The 25,467-nt window shown below is 40.6% G+C and overlaps 1 protein-coding gene across 1 annotated transcript in view; it reads right to left on the reverse strand.

Annotated features, from left to right (window-relative positions):
• The window catches only part of XXYLT1 (xyloside xylosyltransferase 1), a 149,636-nt gene that overhangs the window by 62,423 nt on the left and 61,746 nt on the right, over positions 1-25,467 (reverse strand). The window contains exon 3 of the mRNA XM_075268580.1: positions 6,877-7,009. Coding sequence (XP_075124681.1) covers positions 6,877-7,009 — 133 coding nt within the window. The remainder of the gene's footprint in view (positions 1-6,876; positions 7,010-25,467) is intronic.

The following is a 25,467-nucleotide window of genomic DNA, read 5'->3' on the forward strand; positions in this document are numbered from 1 at the left end:
GCAGTCAGTTAGCCCCAGGGCCGGTCCCAACTGGCCCCATACCTTTAGTGATGCAGGCCGGCTCCTGCACGGCGAGGCCGCAGGAGCCGACCTGTTCCGATGACAGCTGGGAGCCTAATGAAGGCTCCCAGGCCTGTCATAGATATATATTACTATCGCGGCTGGTCTATGACACTCCGCGATAGTAATGTATAGAATCTCCCATAGACGGCAATACACTTGTATTGCCGTCTATGGGACTTGCAATCAAATGATTGCAGGTTCAAGCCCCCTAGGCGGGGATAATAAAATAGTTAAAAAAACAAAAAAAAAACAAAAAAAAACACACTTATAAAAAATATAATAAAAAATAAAATAAATAAAAGTTCACCTCCTTTCCCTAGAATACATATAAAAGTATAACATTACTGTGAAACATACACATTAGGTATCCCGGTGTCTGAAAATGCCCGGTCTACTAATAGTTTTATGTACAGTGAACGTCAAAATCAAAAGTGCTAAACTGCCGGGTTTTTCTCTCTGTTTTGCCTCTGAATTAAATAAAAGGTGATCTAAGCAATAAAAATTTCCCAAAATGGTATATCTAAAAAGTACACCTGGCCCCACAAAAAAACCGCCCTATACATCCCCATACAGCTGCAGGGTCACCTGTCAATGTGGCCTTGCAGCTGTTCCAAAACTACAACTCCCATATATTAAATATTTCACCATTTTTTGCCTGAAAATTTTTTTCCCCTATTTTTCTCCTCTAAAACCTGGGTGCTTCTTATAGTCCAGTGCGTCTTATAGTCCGAAAAATACGATATATATATATATATATATATATATATATATATATATATATATATTTATTATAATACAGAAAACTCTTTGAGAAGGTGTGTCCAAACTTTTGGTCTGTACTGTGTACATAATATATATATATATATATATATATATATATATATATATATATATATATGTATATGTATATTTAAAAGCTGACAAAGTAGTGCACCATGCTGCATCCCTGAAATGCACTGCACTTCCCCAAACAGAGGACTACTGTACCCTTTTTACCCTTACATGTGTAAGGAACGAAGGGGATGCAACAGGACTGTGTGAGGAATGAAGAGGTGCAGACTGCAGCAGTATCACCCGTACAGCCAGTACTGTGAAGAGGAAGGAGGCATTGCTGAGATCCTGAGAGATTGCTTTACATATTTTTAGGAGCAAGGTAATGGAGACATGAAGGTAGGAAGTGTGGAATACTTCTGTTATCTTCACTCTCAAATCATGCCCCTGCCAATCTTAGGGTGCATTCACACTGAATAAACGCTAGCTTATTTTGTAGAGTAAAATTACACTTGTAAATTTTGCTATCCCATTGACTTCAATGATATTTTTTTACAAGTGTAAAAATACGCCTGTAAAAAATACGCCTGTAAAATGTCATTGAAGTCAATGGGATAGCAAAATTTACAAGTGTAATTTTACTCTACAAAATAAGCTAGCGTTTACTCAGTGTGAATGCACCCTAAAACTGATAGTATATCTTATTATTAAATCTTAAAAAGTAAAATTGTTAATATATTTTGAACTGTGCAATGGATATAAGAGGTACTTTGCATTGTCACAGAGTAGAAAGGAAGATCTGGATTTCCAAAATATCCTAAATGTATAGCAAAAAATTCAAAATTTTTATTTTTACTCTCCAACAATATAACAAATATGCTTATGTTCTCCTTTATGTTTTATGAAGCTTCGGAGCAGGAGTATTTTCGACTAAGCAGTTACTGTATATTTAAAGTTTCCCAACCTTTTCCTTCCTGCATGTCTCTGGTTCATAAAACTGAAAATTGAGAATTGATTTAGTGTGTTTGTTTGTGGCTTGTGTCACCGTTGTAACGTTCAGTTCTATTTTCAGGTAGGCGGCTTTACAAGATCGATTACAGAGACACTTTCAATAACACTAAGGAACTGAAGAAAATAAAGAAAAAAGTGCTTATAAACAACATTTGTGATATTTTTGACAAGATGAGAACTTATTTCTCAATAGCATGCTTTGCCTTCAAGATATCATTTATTTACTTAAAATCTCAGTTATGACCTGAGCAACAAAATAATCACTGCATAGCCGAATACTCTAATGTAAATGTTATTACTCTAAAGTAAAGTGAAATTTACAGCCCGTTTTTGGGGTGGTGGGAGGAGTGTATAGTGTTTGTGGAGGATCAGGATGAATGGATTTAGTCTATATAGAGGACATCCTGATTTACTGGCTAGTAGCAACAGACCAGCTTTGGAAGTCCATCAATGTTTTACAGCAATGACGTTAATCTGAAATTGACAGAAACCATTCATCTACATAAAATTACCCGGACATCCATGTAAAATGGTTTGGCCATTTTGATTGAACGCTCTGGTCACATTACCACCACAAATAGTCATCTGCGTTGGAACAGTCGTTCTCAGTGTACATGTCTAGGACCATCATAATGGTCATGCCTCTTGCTTGAAATTTCAAGGAATTATGAGGGTCCAACCGTCCCCAAGAGGTGGCGACTGGGAGACTCCTCCTACAGAAAGAGGCAAGCTGGCTATACAAGATAGATATGGTGGCTATGTATTATATGTAAACGCACTACAATCATTAAATACGTAATACTATTCTTAGATACACCAAAACGATCCCACTGAAGGCTGGAACCACCAAAATATTGTAAAAATATCAAAAGAGCTTTATTGAAAATAAATAAAATATTACATGTATACATAAAGAGAAAGGGGAAATAGTACATTCATAAAACATGAACAAATGTAAGGAAACAAAGCATAAAAGAAAGTAATGCAGAGCACGGGCAAACAAACATATACCGTATTTTTCGGACTATAAGACGCACTGGACTATAAGACGCACGGTTTTAGAGGAGGAAAATAGGGGGAAAAAATTTTGAAACAAAAAATGGTAAAATATTTAATATATGGGAGTTGTAGTTTTGCAACAGCTGCAAGGCCACATTGACAGGTGACCCTGCAGCTGTACGGGGACGCATAGAGTGTTTTTTTTTTTTTTTTTGCGGGGCCAGATGTACTTTTTAGTTATACCATTTTGGGGAATATCTATTGCTTAGATCACCTTGTATTGAAAAAAAAAACCCGGCGGTTTATGATATATAATTTTCTACTGTTATATATATTCTAGGGAAAGGAGTGATTTAGAACTTTTATTTCATATTTTTAAAGCTTTTTTTTTTAAACTATTTTATTCCCCCCCGGGGGCTTGAACCTGCGGTCACTTGATTGCAAGTCCCATAGACGACAATACAAGTGTATTGCCGTCTATGGGACATTCTGTATATTAGTATTACGGCTGGTCATAGACCCAGCCGCAATACTAATATAGCAGTGACAGGCCTGGGAGCCTTCATTAGGCTCCCGGCTGTCACCCGAACAGGTCAGCACCTGCGATATCGCCGCGCAGGAGCCGGCCTGCAACTTCACAGGTATGGGGCCGGTGGGGAATCCAGACCCGGCATCCACTGTACTAGAGAGGCGGATGCCGGCGAGGGATAGACGCCCGCACAGGTGCCGGGGCCTGAGACATTGCTACGCTCCTCTGCCCTGCATGAAGCCAGTGGCGGGGGGATGGAGGAGCGGAATAGCATCGCCCCTGCCACTGCTGGCTTCATGCAGGGCAGAGAAGCGCAGCGATGTCTCAGGCCCCGGCACCTGCATCTATCTCTTGCCGGCATCCGCCTCTCTATTACAGCGGATGCCAGGCAACACATTCGGACTATAAGACGCACCCTTCTTTTCCCCCAAAATTTTTGGGGAAAAAAGTGCGTCTTATAGTCCGAAAAATACGGTAAGTGATGATAAATCTGTGATACAAAACATAAACACCAAAGAATAATATATAAAGTATAACCCTAAATGGCTAAGTGAAATACCAATGGTGGTAAAGAAATATGACACAGATGAAAAAATAAATTATATATTAAAATAAAGCCCCTACATATTCAAATACTGAATGTGGATAATGCAGATACCTTACCAATTGTAAATGCGCCCCGACGTGCATTTCCCAAATCGGCTTCGTCAGGGGGTGAGGCTCATGACAAACAGATGAAATATATATAGGAGAGGATATCAACACACTATTGAATGCAGCTGTGATGTTACGGCCCACGCTAAGATGGAGAAACCGGAACGCTGCCATGATATCTAAAACACGCATGCGTCAGAATACAATATGGCTACATCTTTATTTATCTTTAACTGGTTCTTCTTGTTCTTGCAACAGAACTGAGAAAGATGAAATAACGTAAAAAAAGTAGTGAGCCTCTGTACAGACTGTATGTGCGTAAATAAGTAGTATGTGCATATATATCACACCTAAATACACATTATTGGCCTTCTTCTTAATAAAGAAATGAGATGGAGAAGGAGGACATTTCTCTTTTCTTTAGAAATCAGAGCCAAATAATTTATGTGGAATCAGAATAATCATTTTAAATGGCTTTGACCCAGGAAAATTCTGCCACTTCATCGAAAAGTGTTGTGTTTTGTAGCAGACGCAGAGACAATGCTCATCTCATTTGTACATAAAGCTTAGGACATTCTGCTCTGGTGACATTGTCATCTCCATTGACTACAGCTCTGTTGCAAGACCTGTCTGGATAAACAAATATCTTACATTGCGTAGAGCTTTAGCTGGTAATTTCACACGTTGTTCATGTACAGAACCTGACTAAACATCCATTCCATATATAGGATTTGAACATGCAGACACTTAAATGGGATTGATCCTGTTTTATTAAATAATTTAATATAATGTAATAAAAAAAATAATTCATATATATTGGTCTGTGGGTCCTATGCAAATGACCAGACTCCCCAGAGGGGTTTTGTCAGGCCTTTCCTACTTTATTAGTCCTCACATGCTTAGTAGCTACATAGGAGCGCCAGGTTCTTGTTGGTTATCACAAGATCATGTACTCTGAATCTGGGAACAGCATTATTACAGATCTGTTCTTTTTTTATTATGAAAATGTGAATTCTTAATAAATCATTACAACAGTCAAAGCTGTAATATATGCATTTTCTGATATGTACTGCACAATTTAGGTTTAAAACATAATATTATAGCTGCCTGCAGTCACCCCTAGAGGGAGCTTAGGAAATTGCTGCATATGGAGTTCAACTCCTAAATGCCCTCTAGTGGTTGCTACAGGGAACAAGAATATTATGCACTTCCTTTGTGCAGAGGATTTAAAGTTCTGCATGCGAAAAAATAAAAGTTCTACTAGAAATTCATTAGCACCGAATGTCAAACCTATTTAGATTAAAAACACATTTAACAGATGAACATTTACTGATCTGGGAATTAAGACTAAATTATAAAATATTCTAAGATAATAAATGAACCACTGAGATGAAAATAGAGAACCACATTAGAACAAGTGAAAAGACGTATTCAGATGGATGCCGATTCATGCGCAGTGAGGTACTACCGAGAAGAGATTCCCTGACAACAGTACCCAGGGCTCTGCAATGCTATACATGCCTGGACTGTCTCTATACAACAACCCATACACATCCTGCCTGATACTGAAACTAACCTAATGATATCTTAATAATACAGGTGGGAATTCATATGGAAAATATGGTTTCAATAGAGTTTTCCTTTATCACTAATGGTGTCTCCATATCCTCTATCATCATAAAAAATACAGCATACAACATGACAAACCAAGATGATAGTACAAGACACAGCAAAGTCCAAAAACACAAGTTCCGCTCTTTCTGTACACCAATTGCAAAAATGAATTTGAAAAATGTTTGGTTGGAGACTATAAGGCAACTGCATCATATGCCATGTCATAATCTGCAGTCAAAACCCATTAATAACCAATGTAGATGGATCAGACACTGTGACATGGCTTTCATTATGAACAAATTATATATATATATATATATATATATATATATATATATATATATATATATATATATATATATATATCCAAAGTAAGGCCCAGTTCACATCTGCATTCGGGTCATTCCATTTCCCTATTCACATGAAATATGCGGAGAGAAAAGTCCTGCAAATCAGCTACGGATGAAACGTGCCAAAGTGATGAAGTACCTCGGTCAGATGCCAATAGCAGGTGCAGCCACTACGGTGACCTCCCTTACCCAGCAATATGGTACAGCCTTCCAAAACTTCTAATCTCTGTAGAACAACTGGTACAAGTAAGCCATTTAGTGGTGGCAGCTGACTTTATGCAGGCTCTTACCTGTAGTACTAACGCCCTATCTTGATATTGATGGGCTGTGCTGTTTAGTACAGCCATTTCCATAGTCTGTTTCTGGCTCCCTGAGTTAGTCAGGAGCTAGGATGAGAATATCCCTGAAATGCCTGAGATATGGTTCAGTTTTAAGTCATGGGATCAACACTGAAAATGACTGTTGATTTAAAAAAAAAAAAAAATATGAAAAATGAAAACAGGAATGAATGTGTCATGGATCTATGTTGTGCCCTACTTGTCATTATTGCAAAAGTTAGTTATCACAACAAAATGTGTCTCTCTCTGTAAGAAGCACAACATTATCAAGTCTAGACTGTAGTTCTACCCTGTGCTATACAGACAAAGCTGGGAGTATTAATAGTGGTTGAACAGATCACGGACTGAAAGAAATGGCACTTATTTGTAAAGGTCAAGCCTTGCAAACACATGGAAAGTTTCAGTTATATGCTAATATTAAACTGGGTTTCATGTATGACTCAGGATAGTAGCAATACAAAGCCATTAATAGATGTGGAACTAGACTTCAAAGAAAAAAGTCACAAAACCTACATATTCAAACACCTGAAAAGTTGAAAACCAATACCTGTACACAGGCTGCATTTCATGTGCTATTCCAATGACAGAGTTTTGTAGAAAGTTATCAAACTCCTCAAACAATTCCCTGATGTTGGTCTGGAACTTCAAATCCAAGTCTAGCTGAATGATTCGCGATATATCTATGAAAAAGGGAAAGAGAAAATAAGTTGATAAACAATAAATAGCACAGAAAGCTGAAGAATGAGCATGTCGCTTCTTTTTTCCGTTTTTTTTTTTTACCGCTTGCGAAAAAAAAAAAGAACTGACCGGCTCCCATTGATTTCAATGGGAGACATTTTTTTGGTCAGGATTTTGAGGTGGATTCCGCCTCAAAATTCTGGCCAAAAACCCCCGTCTGAACTCAGGCTAAGAGGCATTTCTCTCTGATAAAATATATTATAGAGTTTTATAGTTGCCAGTAACACTGATGTATGCAAAGTTTGATATAAGTACTTGTACTGTGTATATAGTTGTGCATAACCCTGCTCAGTGATAAGTAAAGAAGGCTTTCATGAATCTTGAATTAAAGGAACAGGTTGCATTGAACCTGCAGTCTGATACGTGGACAACATGTTATAGAGTCAAAGACGCTGAATAAATTGAAGTTTTCTTTTTTTCATTATAATTCCTTTTTAGTCTATTTTTGGGAGTCCAATAGGATTACAATAAGCAGGAATTAAAAATGTAGAAAAAAAAAATTCCTGCTGCAAGAAATTGCCAGTGTATTATCACAGAGTAATTTCATGCGGGTTGCTAGCATCGCCAAATGAAAACCTGCACCACAGCTAGATTTATGCTGCAGTTTTTTTTTTTTTTTCTCAAAGCAGTATGTGGATGACATTTGATGTTACTATAAATCATGGATGATTAGTTGTCGGCAAGACAGCAGCAGCTAATCCACTAGCCCCAGCTTATAAGGTAATGAGGCTGGAAGCGAAGAAGTGGTTTATGAGCCTGTGTACATGTCAAGAACATCCTTCTTCCCAGCAGCGCCTATCGCACTGTACAGTGTGAGCGGGGAGGAATGCCCCCTCCCTCTGCTCACAGTGCTCGATAGACGAGTATTATCAGGAGGGGAGGCGTTCCTCCCCAGTCTCAGAGCACAGCGCTACTGGCGCTGCTTATATAGAAGGACGGTCCTGACAGACTGTAAGGAACGCCCTTCTGACTGTAAAGAGCTATGGTACCGGGACCGAAAGCTGAATTCAGCGCACTGTCGGCTTTCCAGCAGTATATAGAACTGCCTGTGCTCCAAACCCATGAAAGGTCCACTTTAACTGAGGAGCAAAACATCTTTTCAACTTTGAAAGCAATTGTATCTCTGGATCTAGAATGTAATAGGTGTACCCTGCAATGGGTCCACTGCATGATAGATCTATTAACAAAAGTATTCTCCTTCTTTGTTTTATCAGTATGTATATTTGTGTCAGAGATATATGTACTACCAATTCCAATCCAGTCCTTGATTTACAATACAAACGAACCAATATGTAGTATTTTAGAGCAGTGGTCCCCAACTTTTTTTTTGCACAAGGGACTGGCTTCAAGCAAGACCATTTTTCCATGGCTCGGCGGGGTGGGGGTGAGGAAGGGGGGTTGGAGTTTAGTGCATACTTATTTAATTATGACAGAATTTGACTCAACTCGCCTTAGGTTCAGAATGAGTAGGAGCACCGGATGGGACACCAACGTTATATCTAGCTGCCCACTGGCATCCAGAACTCCTGACCCTCCAACTTGCAGAATATACAGCTAGAAGGAGAGGAAAGAAGGCTGGACACTTAAGACGTTGTTGTCCCTGCTCCTGTTTGAGCAAATTCTGCAAGTAGAGTAGCAGCACTGTACATTGAGCCTCAGTGTACAGCACTGCTACTTAGCAGTGCTATACATCAAACAGCGTTGTAGACCAGGTGATGCTGGGGGGACCTCAGTGTACAGCGCTGTAAACGAGGTCCCTGCCAGGAACCACAACACTGTGGCCGGATCGCCGCCCCGCCCCACATAATGTGCTCTGCCAATAGCTGCATCTACTGAGACCAGCCCCTGCCCAGCGGACCAGCAAAACAGCCCCAATGGTATGGTTCTGCTCCGCGGACCGGTGGTTGGGGACCTCTGTTTTAGAGCACTCTAAGTGCAATGAATGTTAGATTCCAGGTAATGTTTGGATTTATTAGGCTAGGTTCACACTTGCGCTGGACTCGATCATGACCCCTGGGGCATAAACCGCTAAGCAAGTGATAACACATGGAGACAATATTATTGCATTTTTACTTATTTAGCATCGTCAATAACAAATTGAGAAGATGCTGCAGCTTTAGAGGCATCAAACAGTGATCCTTCTGTATACTCAATGGAGAGAGACCGAAGCAAGACTAAGCATGTGTGTCCACCTTAACACATTTACTGAAGTGGATGAAGTCAAGACTATTCAAAGAAACAGCAGATGGCACTATTCTAACATTATTCCTGGAATATCTGGGAAAATAAACATTTTTTAATAAGTACATTTAACCTTCAATAATATTCTTCGCGGGACAATCCCTTTAACCAAAGTTGGAGAGCAGTCATTGAGAACACCGCAAACTCTTTCAAATACCAACAACGCTCTAGATAACATACATTCAGTAGAACTACAAGTAAGAGCTGAAATGATACAGTTAAAAATAATGAGGGCTTTTCCAGGTTGTATCATTTAATTTTAAGAACTTCATTGAGTCCATGCTGCTTTACATTTGAAGAAGGCTTTACATATAGAATACAAAATACATATAAAGAAGAATTATAAACTAACATAGTGACCACTAGGTACCAGGAGATAGAGGGCCCTGTCCACCGCAAGGGCAACATGAAACTCTTGGCCCCATTGCAAAATATATTCTAGCCCCCCAACTATAATGTATGGTTTTTAGTACAGTCTCCTCATATTTGAAAGAGATCCCTATCTGCTGTTACAGTCCTACTTTTTCTCTCTTGAACATGACAGTAACTGTATAATAGATATGCTCTGAAGATTTTGGCTAAACCCTTAACCTACAGATGCCTACACTTTAACCCTTTAATAACACAGTAGTTAGTAGTAAAGATTAACATTTGGCTACTTATTTCATATTATCCCTCTCCACCTTCCAAAATTCATAACTTTTTTTGTTGTTGATATAGCTATGTGAGGACTTCCTCTTTGTGAAACAAGTTGTACTTTTATTTGGCATCATTTTGTGGTACAAATAATGTTTAGATTAGCTTTTATTTAGGTTTAAGTTAGGTCCATGTGAAAAAGCCTACATCTCCAGCATTATTTTATACATTTTGTTTTTATAGTGTTCACTCTGCATCAAAAAGAATATGGCAACTTTCTCCAGGGGGATACCGTACTTAGGCTAACCGTTTTGTTGACTTAACTGAATATTTGATCACTTATTACAGCTAATTTTGGAGGAGGCGAGGTGGCCAAAAAACATTAATTTGAGCATTGCAGTATTTTTTTTTATTTTTACAGTGTTCACCATAATGGATAAATAACACCATCTATTGGATAGTGCAAACTTGTGCGCAGATGGGAGATACCTGTTTGTTTGCAATTTGCTTTTTTTTTTTTTTTTTTTTAACTACAAAGTGGGGTTTTTAATCTTTTTATTATTGTTAGATTGGCTTCCTGGCTGGCATGACAACCCTTAAGCCCCCACGATGTGGTGGGGGTACCTCTTCCCAACCACCCAGATGCTGTGTTCGCTCTTGATAATGACATCTGATCCCGGATCCCAACTATGTAATACAGCCAAAACCCGAAAGTCATGCCACAGGCTTATCTCCTGTGCCAAGAAAGTGCCATACTATTATGGTGCTGAGCAATAGCTATACACTCTGCACAACATAATAGTACGGTGCAGAGTCTGAAGGGATTAACTTAAAAATAAGATAATGAAAGATTTAGTATTTGCCTGCAGATGCTTGTGGTTACATGTTTATGCCATATTGCTCAGTTGTGTCCCATAGAAAATAATTGGGTATGTGACCATGTTTATTCTCTGTCTGACAGCAGCAGCCAGGTGAGTCAGAGGTTGGAGTACCCCCATTCTGTGTATAGGTAAACGTCAAAGACTTCTTCAGTCTACTATGGATCATTTTGTTCCTATGCCATAAATGTCTGAAGTGAGAATGCCTCTTCAATAATCTCTAGGTGCTTATAATAGAAGGAATATTACATCAGATCACAGTGCAGGATAAGGTCATCAAGGAAGAAGAAGAAAATGAAGACTAGATTAGTAAATAAAGATTGTTCCTTAATTGACTTCTTCTAAGTGTTCTTCGGGTGTAAGTCTGCTAAATCCACCTATATAAGAAAATGTAATCTAGATGCATAAGATGTAATCGGCTTTAATCACTAAAGATACAGAAGAGAACAGACTATAACTTTCTGTGATATGCTGAACGCACTTAATCCTACTCCAGGAGACTGCAATGTGATTACTGGAATTTGCATGGAGGCCACTAGTTCCTAAATGACCCCTAATGCATTTAATACACATTTCTTTAAAGAGCACAAATTTAATAAAAACAGATCTTCTGAATAGGTTTTTCTATACACAAGCAGGCCCTAGAAGACACCACCAGTTAGTTTATAAGTTATCACAAAATGTAAAAAAAAAAAAAATCACTTTCATCCACTTATATTTACACAACCAGTGGTATTTTTTGTTAGGCTGTGTGCCGACAGGATTCTTGATACAGCGAGATGAAAGTACTCATTTTCATTGACTTTGTTAAAGCTTATAAAATGGTCCTTCTTTGATACACAAGTTTGAAAAAGTACAGAATACACTTCTTTTCCAAGGTGGACAATGTGTCTGGTTACAAAAATATTCGAAACAAGAATCATAAAAATTGCTAGACAGAGACTTATATAAAGAGAATGCGGAAAACTTGTTACAATGTCATTTACTTTGCTGGTACCGTAGCAAAATATGGATTTTATGCCCCATAAACCTAGACAAAAATCTGAAGCCTGTATCATGTGAAGAGAAGTCTTGATTTTTATTTATCTATTTTTTATTTTTTTTTTTTTTTTTTTTTTTGGGGGGGGGGAATCTGAACCCCTTAGCAATTAATGCAACAATGGCCCAGAAGCACTCTGCTGAGCAATGGGTTATTCAGGATTAGAAGACATGGCTGCTATCTTTCAGAAAGAACTCTACTCCTCAGGCATGCAGTGGATCAGTCCCATCCATCATGGCCATATGGCCAATGGACAAGATGGCACTTGCTGAGAAGAGGAAGTGGAATTCTTTTTAAAAGAAAGCAGCCATGTTTTTTTTAACCCTCTGCTGGGACAGCTGAATGCAGCCATGTACACGCTTGTCTAAAACTCATACACTGCCTCTCTACAGTAAGCCAAAAAAAAAAAAGCACACCAAGAAAAGTCTTATAAGAAGTCCGTTTACAAGAAATATCTTTTCTGAAGCCCGAAAGGACATTTTCATCACAATGCTCCGTCAAAAACAGTTGGCAGGCATTTCCTCCCAGACCAATGAGGAGTATTAATGTTGCCTGGCTCCTGTGAAGTCTGTGAGCTACACAGTACTGTACTGTAAATGCTGGTGGAGATAATGTCTGAGGCATGCACAAGCAGCAAATAGATTTTTATTGTTTCGGTTAATCTTTTCTGCACTTACATTAGATAACCCTACAACTGATCAAAACGTAAAAACTATGACTCAATGTAAACAAGACTTACTCCATCTTTAGAAGCTCAGTCATTTCAGGTTAGAGATAAGATGACAGAGCTGTCGATAAATAGGATAACTGGAAAGGAAATTCATTATTGGCAGGGAAATAACATCCCCTGAAATAACAATTTTATCGCAGATCAAACCTTGAGCTCTCAAAACTTCTGCATAAACATTTGTGAAACTTATCAGCAGCTCTTCTATGTTCTCTAGGCTTACTGCTTCTGGTTCTTAAAGATGTTGTCAAAAACCAGAAACGGGTGGGAGTATCTGAAGCAATAAGTAGGTTGGTCTCGTCGAAACTGCTGCTATAATGTTAGGCCTATAGCTATACCGTTTACTGGTTCGACTTTCTGGACTCATTCTCACTTCAGGTTTAACAATTCTAAAAACCGTAGAAAGACAAGAAAAAAAAAACACCACAATGTTTTTCCATGATGGTAACATAACAGGAAACTTCCTGGAGACTCCAGGATAAGAGAGCACATGGAAAGCAATCTTGTAACGTAGACGTGTAGTCAGTTTTAGAAGTTTAGATTTGCTTATGCTTCATAGACAAAATTACCGTAATATAGCAAGGAATAGGTGTACTAAAGTTGCAAAAAGCTGTAACATATTATTAGTAGTTATAAACATATAGTGGATGCTGCTGTAGAATTAGGTACAAATTGTTCTTCACACGTTCCAAAAGGATGGAAGGCAATGAAACATTCAAATAGGCATAAGAAGGTTAAAACCTCACGAGAATATGGTTATTTATTCTAATAAGACTTAGGCTAGGTTCAAACCCGCCCATTTCAGGAGGACATAGAGTCAATCTAGCGCAGATGGGAACGAAGCCTAATTTATTTCTATAGCACCAACATATTTCTGCAGCAATTTCCAGACTAGATGGAACATGAACAGGCAATATCAGACATTATAGTATAACAAAACAAACAACAGGAACGAGGAGGGTCCTCCTAGCAAGAGCTTACAGTGTGTATAAGGTGGCCTTATACACTGACTAACCAATCCAACAGAGGCTTTTATGGCCAACATATACAGAAATGAATGCCTACTTCAGTGAGGAGAGGGGAGTCTACAACAAAGTAGAAAATAATCGGAAGAAATTGGAGGCTACAGAAGAGTTTTGTCTAGTGTCCAAACATGTGCCAAAGGCCACTGATAACACATCACATCCGCCATCATTGTTGACCATCAGGACCCTCTCCAATCACTAGAATAAAGTACAAATAATGGTCCAACCAAACGACTTCTGGAGTAATTACAGTGGAGACCAAAAAAAAAAAGAAGAAGTGGTAAGAAGCTTTACTATCCCCATTCTCTAGTGATCACTGAAGAGCAGGTGGACACCAGTCACTCAGACAGGGATGGATGATATAGCCTCATAATATGAAACGCTCTCCCGTTAAAGACCCCATTATTAATATTTATTCAAATAAAGGTAATCCTATATAAAAATTTAACAAGTTTTCTGGGTAGTTCTTGGCTACAAGGTATTTACATGTAAAAAAAAAATACACAATCAAAAAAGAATACACCAAAAATCTTGTCAATTTGTTGAAAATGTAAACTAATAATAATACCATGTAGAAACAAACCTCAGAGGCCACAAACATGCAGAGGAAATTATCTTTATATGGATATATGTAAATTAGACTGCAGGTGCTCTGGAGGTGGGATCTGACTTAGCAGATTTGTCTAGGGGCAATGAAGGCGTATTCAGAAGCTGAAAATGTAATTCCCAGATACAGGGGCATTATTGGGCAGTAATTCCTGAGAGAAGTAGAGGAAAGTTTGTGACACATCGAAACCGTCCACAATTGGAGTGCAAGCAGACAAATCTGTATAACAATAAGTGGATTATCTCTGCATTAATTCATGGGATAGTAGTCACATGGGCATGCATCTGGTCCTATGTAAGACTGCTATATAGAACTCTTATTAGATTGTCAAGCATTTTGGACCTGGCAGACTCCCTTTAAGCCACATGGCATGTTTGGCTTCCCTACTGTTCATCTGTACACATTATAAGAAGCATTTTGTATTATTGAAAATGAATCAGTAATGTTTACTCTGGATCTACATACAATCATATTATACATGCTTTTGACTTTACACATTTACTTGGGAAATTGTTCGCCCATCATGAACTTACACCTAGTTATTAGGAGTTGTGCAGTCTGCTAACCTCCAAATAACATGGTTGGCACTCCTGACATATTTCTTTTAGTAATACTGTAAGAATCACATTCCTGACTGGTTTTAACCAGTGACATCTTATACAAAAGATACAGCCATTTGAAGTAACCACCTCCTTTGGTAAATGTTTCAACTCTACATGCTGCAATGAGTATGGGTGTACATACCGTCTCCCTAGCAATGCTTAGTTGGAATATGAAGGTGTGATGGCTGCCGCACATTTATCAAAAATTCTCGTGGGGCCCAGGAGAAATAATACCATTAAGGAACCCAAGGATGGGGGAGATGTAGGTCTTCCCTTAGCAAACTCTGGAAGGCAGGGCTGTGAGCAAGACTCAGGACAGGTTCTATTCCTAACCGTTTTGCGTACCGTGCTCACTAGCCTCAATTAATGGGGCACACATGCATGGGCAGCACACTGTTGCTATCCTGTGCTGTCTGTGCCGCACAATCACGGCCCAATGACCCGCATAATCGTGTGCATGTCGCCTTACACTTTAACGTGTACCTGCTAAATAGGAAAACATTTATTCCAATGACTAAAAAGGTACAAAATGTAAAGAAACCCCTGGCAGTAAAAGGGTTAAACCTGCACAAGTACCATACTGTTCAGCAGCTAGGTCATTTGCAGTTTCCAATCATTTGCTTGCTAGGCTTGCTAAAAACACAATTAAATGCAAATGCATTTTACTTCAGCTATAAAAATAAACACATAATGCATAGAGGATAAAGAGCTGGGAGGCTGGCTCACGTTACCACAATGACTGCCTTTACTCAATCCCCATAAGGCCCTGCACAGTTCATTATCTAGAGCAGCACGTCTCAGAATTAAAGCCTCACAGCCAAGTTCAAATAAGTGAAGTTTTTTGTTTAAACTCTTAAGTATCTCCGCTCTCTTGTGAGCCGTGGAGAGATGGAAAAGCATAATACTGCGCTACAGACAGGACCGCAATGCAGAACCTGCTCTCTGCTTTTATTATTGTTGTGTATTTTACATCTGTAATTCTCAGCAATGGAGAGCTCAGTTTGTTTCTCCTCATATCTCAGCAGCTGCTCTCAAACACCTATATTAAGATGTTCAGCAGACTTTCTAACCTGCATGGTGGGTTTAAGCCTGACCCGAAGGATAAAACCAAAATTTAAAGGACACCTGTCACCCAGAAAATGAAGGACAATATGCAGCAGCCTGTTACAAAGCAGGAGGAACTAAGCAGATTGATATGTAGTTTTGTGGGAATGTACTTATTTTACTTATATAGCGCTAACATATTGCTCAGCACTTTACACAGTCATCACAAAAGATTTAGTCTAATTTTCCTCTGATTCATTGAAACCTTTGTTCTTCGCTATAAAGTCAAGGAGACTGTGCTATCAGTATTTGACAGATTACAATGACTCAATGGGAAGCTGTACAAAAACTTTTCTAACCCACTACATCAATCTGTTCAGTTGCTCCTGGTCTAGAACATAATGCCAGCTGACTGCCCTGCAGTTTTCTGCTGGTAGGTTCTTCCAAATTTTACAACCTCTTCCCATGTGACACGTCTCCTCATGATGAGTTAAAGGGGTTTTCCCATCTCAGTGTTTCAGCAGTCTGGCTGCAGTCTTTTCCTCTCACTTCCTGTATTTCACCCCCCTCCTCCCTTTTGCTAAACGGGCGGAAAAGTCTCACAACACTTATCCAGGTCAGATAATATGCAGATGCTTGCACAGAATGGACTCAGTGTTATGTGTGTGCTTACAGAGAGAGTTAACAGGGCTGGCTTTATCAGCAAACTGCAATTAGTCTAGCCGGCTAGAGTAGTGAGTGAGTGACTTCATTAGTCCTATAAGTCCATGGTTATAGCAACGCTGTGTAAGCAATGGGAGGAATAAGGTCACATAGCAGGAGAACAAAGCAGAATTTCTAATATATTGCTACCCTGTTTCCCCGAAAATAAGACGGTGTCTTATATTAATTTTTGCTCTCAAAGATGCGCCATGTCTTATTTTCAGGGGGTGTCATTTTTTTCAAAGAAGAATTCACATATATTGCTAAATATAAAAATTAACATTTTAAATAAACATTTATTAAATACTGTACAGTATAAAAATATTTTTATAGATTTGTAGAGCAGGCGATTTTGGACACAGGCAACCTGAATTCAAAAGAAATTACGATTTTTTGCAATGCAATTGCAAAGGTCTGATCACTAATGCAATGCATTGCATTAGTGATCAGACCTTTGCAATTGCATTGCATTGCAAAAAAATTAGCCTGCAAAAGAAAAGCACTGCAGACAGGCCGGGGAGCCTTTACAAGGCTCCCGGCTGTCATGTCAACGTGACGTCGGCCCTGGAGCATGCGATCACCGGCGCCAGAAGGGTTAATGCCCACGGTCGGTGTGGGCACCGACCGAAGGCATTAGCGCTGGATGTCTGCTGACACCAGCAGACACCAGGCGGCTATGGCGGCCGCCCGACTCCCGGGTGGCCGGCATAGTTAAACACCCGGCAGGACCTTCCGGTCGGTGCCCACACACGCTCCCATAGAAATGAATGGAAGCGCCCGACACGCCGATTAACCCCCTGCTTGCCGGCTACTTCCATTCATTTCTATTCACTACGTCTTATTTTCGGGGGAGCGCCTTATATTAGGCAGGGCAGCAAAATGTCTGCCATGTCTTAATTTCGGGGTACGTCCTATTTTCGGGGAAACACGGTAGGAAAAGGCTTCAATTTACATAAGCTACCAGTATACAAGTAGATAGAATCCTTGAGATAGGACAACCCCTTTAATTGTAAGGCTGAGTTCACAGAGTTTTTTGGTCAGGAATCCACCTCAAAAATAAGCCTCCCAATAGAGTTCTATTGGGAGGCTTTTTTGGAGGCTGAGTTTAAGGTGGATTCCTAACCTAAAAACTCCATGTGAACGCAGCCTAAGGGGTTCTGCTGCTTAGTCCCCCAGAGTCAGCTGTTAGCACAAAAAGCCACTCATACCTCTTCATTTTAGATTAATAAACTGTTTGTGTAACGTACCCTAATCTGCACCAACAATAAAAGGGGCTTATAGCTTTGAAATGACAAAACAGATTTGGATTAACAAAACACCATAATGTTCAGTGTGACCTAAAAGATGATCTAAGACATTGGACTTTTAAGACCTGCTGACAGGTCCTTTTTAATTATCCTTAGGACACATAATTAAAGGGGTTGTCCCATCACAAGGATCCTATCTATACTGCTTGTTAATGTGAATGTAAGACTTTTCCTAAATACATTGCTTCAGCAAAACTGCTTTGTTTGTCCACTATCTTACTTTATTTTTTTTTTTTTTTTTTACACATCCCTTGACTTATCTGGTCATAAGTCAAGTGATGCATCTGCTGCTCTGAGGGGGGAGGGAGGAGGAGCTAAGTGCACGGGAGCGAGCCTGGAGGGGGGGGGGGTAGTTTAACCCTTGGGGGGAAGGGACCGCCAATACAGACCGGGCGGAGGAGCGGAATAACAGCATCACTCCTGCCGCTGCTGGCTTCATGCAGGGCAGAAGCATAGCGATTAGAGATGAGCGAGTACTGTTTGGATCAGTCGATCCGAACAGCAGGCACACATTGAAATGAATGGACGTGGGGGGGGGGGGGGGTTAAGCGGCCGGCCGGCGTCAAAGCGGAAGTACCAGGTGCTTCCATTCATTTCAATACATGCGTGCTGTTCGGATCGGCTGATCCGAACAGTACCCGCTCATCTCTAAGAGCGATGTTGCAGGCATCTGTGCCGGCGTCTACGCTCCCTGGCATCCGCCTCTCTATTACAGCGGATGCTGGGTCTGTATTGGCATTGTGAAGGCTAGACTGGTCTCACCATCTATGAGTGTGCACGCAGGGCCAGCGGCATCTCGCCGCTGGCTTTGCATATGTAACCCCGCCCACCAATGACACAACAAAGCAGGAAGAAAGAAGATTTTACAGCAACGAAGACTGGTGAGTATGCGACGTGGGAATACCCCTTTAACATGAGATTGGTGAGGCCAGACAACCTAGGACTGAAACTGATCAGCTGTTCTGTGTGCTCTGAGCTGGAAGAAGACACTTCTGTATATTGCGCAGTGGTCTGGCTCAGCAGAAATATCTCCCATTTATACACTGAGCTGTAGGTGTCGCTTTGGCACCAAGCCTTCTCCAATGAGAGTACATGGGCTTCCAATTGGGTATACTGGCAGAATAGTCACAACACTTATTTCCCAAGCAGATATGTCAGGAGAGTTAGTCTATGAATTTGTTTCCGATTTTTGACTTACCCAAAGCATTAGTAATGTTCTACATGATGAATAGAAATAAAAAGTAACAAGAGCCTGAAATTTCATGTTATTTCTATGAAGCAGAAGAATATAAAAAAGCGAAAACAACGTAGATGAAAAGAACTGCATACAAACAAAGCATCCGCTGTAAGACACACTCTTGAACTCAATGAATGCAAGATCTGTATGTACAAAAATAAATCAACAAATCTCTATATTGCAAGTATTACATAACTTTTTGTTAAATGTCAAAGCTGCTCACTTAGTCCTGGTATCATCAAATACACACACAACATCTTTCAACAGCTCATGTAAAACTGTATTGAGCAACTTTTCCGCTGTATACAATAGGTTAAAAGAGTTTCTCAAACACATTGGTACAGAGAGAAGAGTTCTTATTCATTATGAATAACGTAACTGAAGCCTACACAGAACATCTTTCCCCCACAGTGTACTTACCAAATAAGCTTTTACATAACCAGAATCTGAGCTTTATACACAGCTTACAGTGTAAGCGGCCATTTTCTTGTGGCCTGGACATGCGCAGTCAGCTCTGCCCGATGCCTAGAAAATTGAAAACCCAGGACTGAAGAAGACGCGCAGAGAGGCGGGTTCCTGAAGAAGACGTAAGCGTCGCTGGAGAGTTCTCTCGCAGCATTGGGGACGCCCCCAGTGCTGTTTAAGTGCTAGGGCCCGCACCCAGTGCTGCGAGAGAACTCATTTGCATACCGACGAAAACCGGGATTTCTACCGAATGGTGGCGCGGAGAAGACAGGTAGGATCCCTTTAAGAAGAGAACTGGGGTAACATACAGTGTTTATTATGAGGTGTATGCCTTTACATATATGAGGCCCAGAAAATCAAACCTGCACGAGTATTCAGCGGATGTAGATTTGCACCATCATCTAAGATGATGGTGCAAATCCAGATTATAAATTTAGTAGTGGATGGTAACAAATGTCTAGCTGATGTGGATGGAAAGTCAGCAGTAAGTAAAAATTAAACTGGGACACACATCCATTGCTGGATAAAAATGAAATCTAGGGAAAGACTAGATACACCAGGTGGGTTTCTGCCATCAATCTTCCACATTCCTATGCTTCAAATCGGGCATACATAGAATAAGCTCAAATCAAAGAGTGAAAACTGTATCTATAAGTATTATACTCTTTGCCACAGATTGAATTCCTGGTTTAGAGATGTCCTGCCGGATGAATAAAGGGTTAACAGCTACTAATCATATAAGCTATTGCTCCACATTTAGCAGGAACGGATAAAAGACTCTATTATCTGTGAGAAGGCTAGAAGAATGACGGATGGGTCATTACTGCTGGATTCATTAGAAATAAAGAATTTGATTCTGCACCATCACAGTAGGTGAAAAGCATCAGAGAAGATCATCAGTCTATGCTCATTCAGTGAAAAGATGTAGCTGAAGCATCTGATAGTCAGGCTTAATGGGCCTCAGCCCTCCTTATGGCGTCATTCTCCAACAGAGAACAGTCATGTTAACCTCACAGCCGATGACTTCCTAGTGACTGTTGGCAAAGGGAAACTGATAATGAGTAGCATCACATTCCCACTGGCATATCATATACAGGGGAATAAAAAAAAAGCAACGATAAAATGAATGTGTTCACTTATGATGGGAAAAAATTAACCTATAAACTTCACACACCTAGTAAAATTCATGACAACTTCTCAGTGATTCACTTGGTCATACAGTGTGTATGTGTGAGCGCATGTGTGCGCGTGTGTATCTGGCTAAAGTCTTCCAGCACCAAAACCACTCTGAGCGCTGCGGACACATTGGACTTCCCCAGGCAATACCCATTATACCCAGTAAACCAGCTTATGCCATAAAAAAGTAAACAGAGAGAAATCTAATAAGAGCATCAAGCACTGGTTTTAGTAATTTTGGCATGTGTTGCCAGCTGTCACAATGTCAAGATAGTCCAGCCTGTTATTAATTGTGGCGCATTGCGGAAGGTCCCATGTGCCAGAATGGAAATCAATGCCAGTCAGTTTCCTGACGCGAGTTATAGCAAATCTGTTGCGCTGAGGCATCCCCACTCCAGCCTGCTCTGCCCAATCCTTCAAAAAGTGGCAAGCAAATCATAAATTAACAAAATGGTGAAGTTTATTTTGGCACAAACATTCACTAAAAGGCACCACTTTTACACCAGACAATTACGGTAAAAAGTACAGTAAATCCCCCCCCCCATTATGTTGCGTCTACATTAGACTATTGTTATTGCCACAGTCTCAGTCTCTGAGGCGACACAGTCATTTCCCATTTTTGCTGAAGCATTTACATCTTCCTGTTTTGTATTTCTGCACATTAAGCCAGAACATAGACCTCAGTGAGATCAAGAAGCAGTGAAAACCTACAGCTGCATGCCAACAAGAAACTGTTAAGACAAATGCACATAATATAAAAGCAGCACCAACATACACAAACAATACAGCTATAGCATTCTAATGAACACTTGGCATCATATTCACCATAGTAATCCTGCAGATTATACTGTAATATATGAAGAAGCTGCAGCCAAATAATGGATATGAATACTGTATTATATAAGCAAAACATTAAATAGCAACCTTATATAATGAATAGAGATGAGCAAACAGTAAACTATTCAATATTCATTTGGAATAGCCTCTCCATATTTGACTACAAACAAATATATCGAACCCCATTATAGTCTATGGGGAAAAATGCTTCGTTTCAGGGGATCCCACCATTCGACTCAGGAGAGTCAACAAGTCCACTATCACACCCCAGGAAATTATGCCAACACCCTGGAATGCAACTGGGACAGCAGGGGAAGCATGTCTGGGGGCATCTAACACGCCCAAGTCAATGTATTATGTCGGGATCCCTGTCAGCTTGCAATATGCGGGAGCTGACTTTTTCCCATAGGAATGCATTGACCAGCGTTGATTAGACGAATGCCATACAGAGTACAGCATTCGGCCAATCAACGCCGGTTCTGCCAGAGGCTCGTCTGTGAGGAGGTGGAGTCCAATATCGGACTAGAATGGAGACTGCTGTGGACCGATCTTAGACTCCGCCTCCACCGGCAGAACCAGCATTGATTGGCTGAATGCTATACTCTGTATGGCATTCGGCCAATCAACGCTGGTCAATGCATTCCTATGCCGAGATGAAGCAGAGCTGGCCGTGCGCTCAGCTCGACTACACCGGAGATGTAGCAGAGCCGAGTGTGCAGCAGGGTTCAACGCACACTCAGCACTGCTACATCTGAGATGCAGCAGAGCTGAGTGTGTAACAGGGTTCACCACACACAACACTGCTACATCTGCAGTGCAAAAGAGCTGAGTGTGCGTTGAACCCTGCTGCACACTCAGCTCTGCTGCATCTGTGTGTGTGTGCTGAGCTCTGCTGCTTCTCCGTGTAGCAGAGCTGTGTTACCACTGCTACATCTGAGATCGGACCACAATGGAAACTGCTGTGGATCGATCTTAGACTCCGCCTCCTCCGGCAGAACCAGCGTTGATTGGCCGAATGCTGTATTCTATATGGCATTCGGCCAATCAACGCTGGTCAATGCATTCCTATGGGAAAAAGTCAGCTCGCGCATATTGCAAGCTTACAGGGATCCCGACGTAATACAGTGACTTGGGCATGTTAGATGCCCCCAGACATGCTTCCCCTGCTGTCCCAGTTGCATTCCAGGGTGTTGGCATCATTTCCTGGGGTGTCATATTGGACCTCCTGAGTCGAAGAGTGGTTTCCCCCTAAACAAGTATTTATTTCCCATAGACTATAATGGGGTTCGATGTCCGATCGAACAGTCGAGTATTGAGCAGCTACTGGAATCGAACTTCGAACATTTCACTGTTCGCTCATCTCTAATAGGCATGTATATATACATATGTATATATATATATATATATATATATATATATATATATATATATATATATATATGTAATAAGCCGATGGCTGTCAGGTAATGGAGGGGGTGTACATCTCACAAAGACTACTAAGGTGGGTGAGATGAGAAAACTCCAGAAAGCAGAAAGAATGTTTCTCAGCAGATAACTATTGTCTGGTGAGTGTTATTTCAGAGTTCCGGTTACTGGGCTGGATTTTTAGGAATGGCAGGTAGGTTGGTAGAGGGACCCGTCATTCCACCCCCCTCCAGTCCACACTTTGGGGATGTTCCGGCAGCAACTCTACTGCAGAGACGTAAGAAAAGAAAAAAGTCTCGATCTCACCATATGAGTATGCTCCAAGATAACCCTCCGGGTGCACGGCCTTTAACCTCCGGACTGAATGAGGCAATTCCACAGCTGAATCTTTAACCAAAAATAGTAGGTCCGCACTCCTCGGGTTCCATAAAATATAACTTTTAATAAGCCATTAAAAACTCACACAACATAGAACACTTTGTGAAAAAAGTAGGAAAAAGACACATAGTGCTTAAAACCGCCGACGCGTTTCGAAGCTTTACAGCTCCTTAGTCAATGTAATGTATGGAAGCGGCATGCAGACTTTGCCGGCGGCCGCCGCTTAACTCCTCGCGTGCCGCCGCTTAACTCCTCGTGTGCCGCCGCTTCAAGCCTTATATAAGGCGCACCGGACTATAAGGCGCACTTTCGATTTCTGAGGAAATCGAAGTATTTTATGTGCGCCTTATAGTCCGGAAAATATGGTAATCTGCTACAATATATATTATTATCTGCCCGGATTCAGATCGCCTCCAACTGGAGAAAATCTTTTCTCTCAGTGGGTGAGGTTATGTGATGGGTTGATACCATTAATTCCATTATATCCGATACCCACCTAATCTTTCATAAGGTCTGTGCACCTTAGGTCATCAGGTGTTGAATCCCATGTCTTCCATACGGTCTCCAGCTTTAAGCCCTGCAACTGGATTGAGTCCCCACTTTCCACATCCCTTCCCTCAGATCCTTAGTTGTCATCTCTCGCTGCCCAAGTCCATTATAACACTACTTCTCCCTCCCTTTTTTTTCTCCTGATTTAGATTGATTCTTATGTTTTTATTTTCTCTTTGTTTCCCCATGATTTCTTAGTAGATTACCTTTTATATGATGGGTAAAAAATATGCAAATCTATTCTCCAGGATGTAATTAGGAGAACAGTGCACTCTGTACACAGTCCTCTAGAGGGCAGCATCCTTAAAGGGGCTCTATCAGCAAAATCATGCTGATAGAGCCCCACATATGCGTGCATAGCCTTTAAAAAGGCTATTCAGGCACTGTAAAAGTTAAATTAAACTACCCCGCCGTTTTAAAATAATAACTTAAAAAAGAATGTGATCTACTTACTGAAGGTGCACGCTGGGCGGGCATTCAGGGTGCGCCGTCTTCTTCTTCCCCGCCTCTTCTTCCTCTGACGTCTTCGGGTCCCGTCCTCCTCCGGCGCTTGCTCGCGGACACTGATAAAAAAAAAAAATAGCCCGGGACGGCGCACCCTGAATGCCCGCCCAGCGTGCACCTTCAGTAAGTAGAGCACATTCTTTTTTAAGTTATTATTTTAAAACGGCGGGGTAGTTTAATTTAACTTTTACAGTGCCTGAATAGCCTTTTTAAAGGCTATGCACGCATATGTGGGGCTCTATCAGCATGATTTTGCCGATAGAGCCCCTTTAACATCATGCATGACTCAGTTATAAAGTCTAATTAATCAATCTTTTATCAATTAATCTAATTAATCAATAATTTATATGATGCTGAGTTTGAAATATAATGCCTTTTTTGTCAATTCAGGACTGTATTTCATTTGATATGACATTTACTATGGTTTTTTCTAGTTGTTGTAATTTAATAAATACCTTTGAAACTAAGACACTGGTCCGCACGCTCAAACACACTCCAACCCCTCTACCATGGCCAAGACCAAAGAGCCATCTAAAGACACCAGGGACAAAACTATAGAACTGCACAAGGCTGGGATGGGCTACAGGACAACAGACAAACAGCAACAACTGTTGGAAAAAATATTAGAGAATGGAACAAACAACTATCAATCTTCCTCAGTATGGGCTCCATGCAAAATCTCACCTTGTGGGGTAGGTAACTGTACTGCTTTTTCCAATAAAAGGACATTTTCCATCCATACAAGTTGCTGACAGACCGGATTGTTTTTTCTATTGCAAACCCTTTTCCTTTTTGCAAAACAACTTTCGTCTGCTGAACATTTTGGTAAATGCTCAGTACTGGGCTTAGGAATGGCAGGTAGGTTGGTAGTGGGACCCGTCATTCCACCCCACCCCCCACCCCCCTCCAGTCCACACTTTGGGGATGTTCCGGCAGCGACTCAGCTGCAGAGAGTCTGCTCATCAAGGGAGGCTTAAGAAGCCAGCTCCAGCAGCAGACTGTGGGCAGAGCTTGGCTGGAG

Source organism: Leptodactylus fuscus, chromosome 3, assembly GCF_031893055.1.
Source record: "Leptodactylus fuscus isolate aLepFus1 chromosome 3, aLepFus1.hap2, whole genome shotgun sequence".
Lineage (NCBI taxonomy): Eukaryota > Metazoa > Chordata > Amphibia > Anura > Leptodactylidae > Leptodactylus > Leptodactylus fuscus.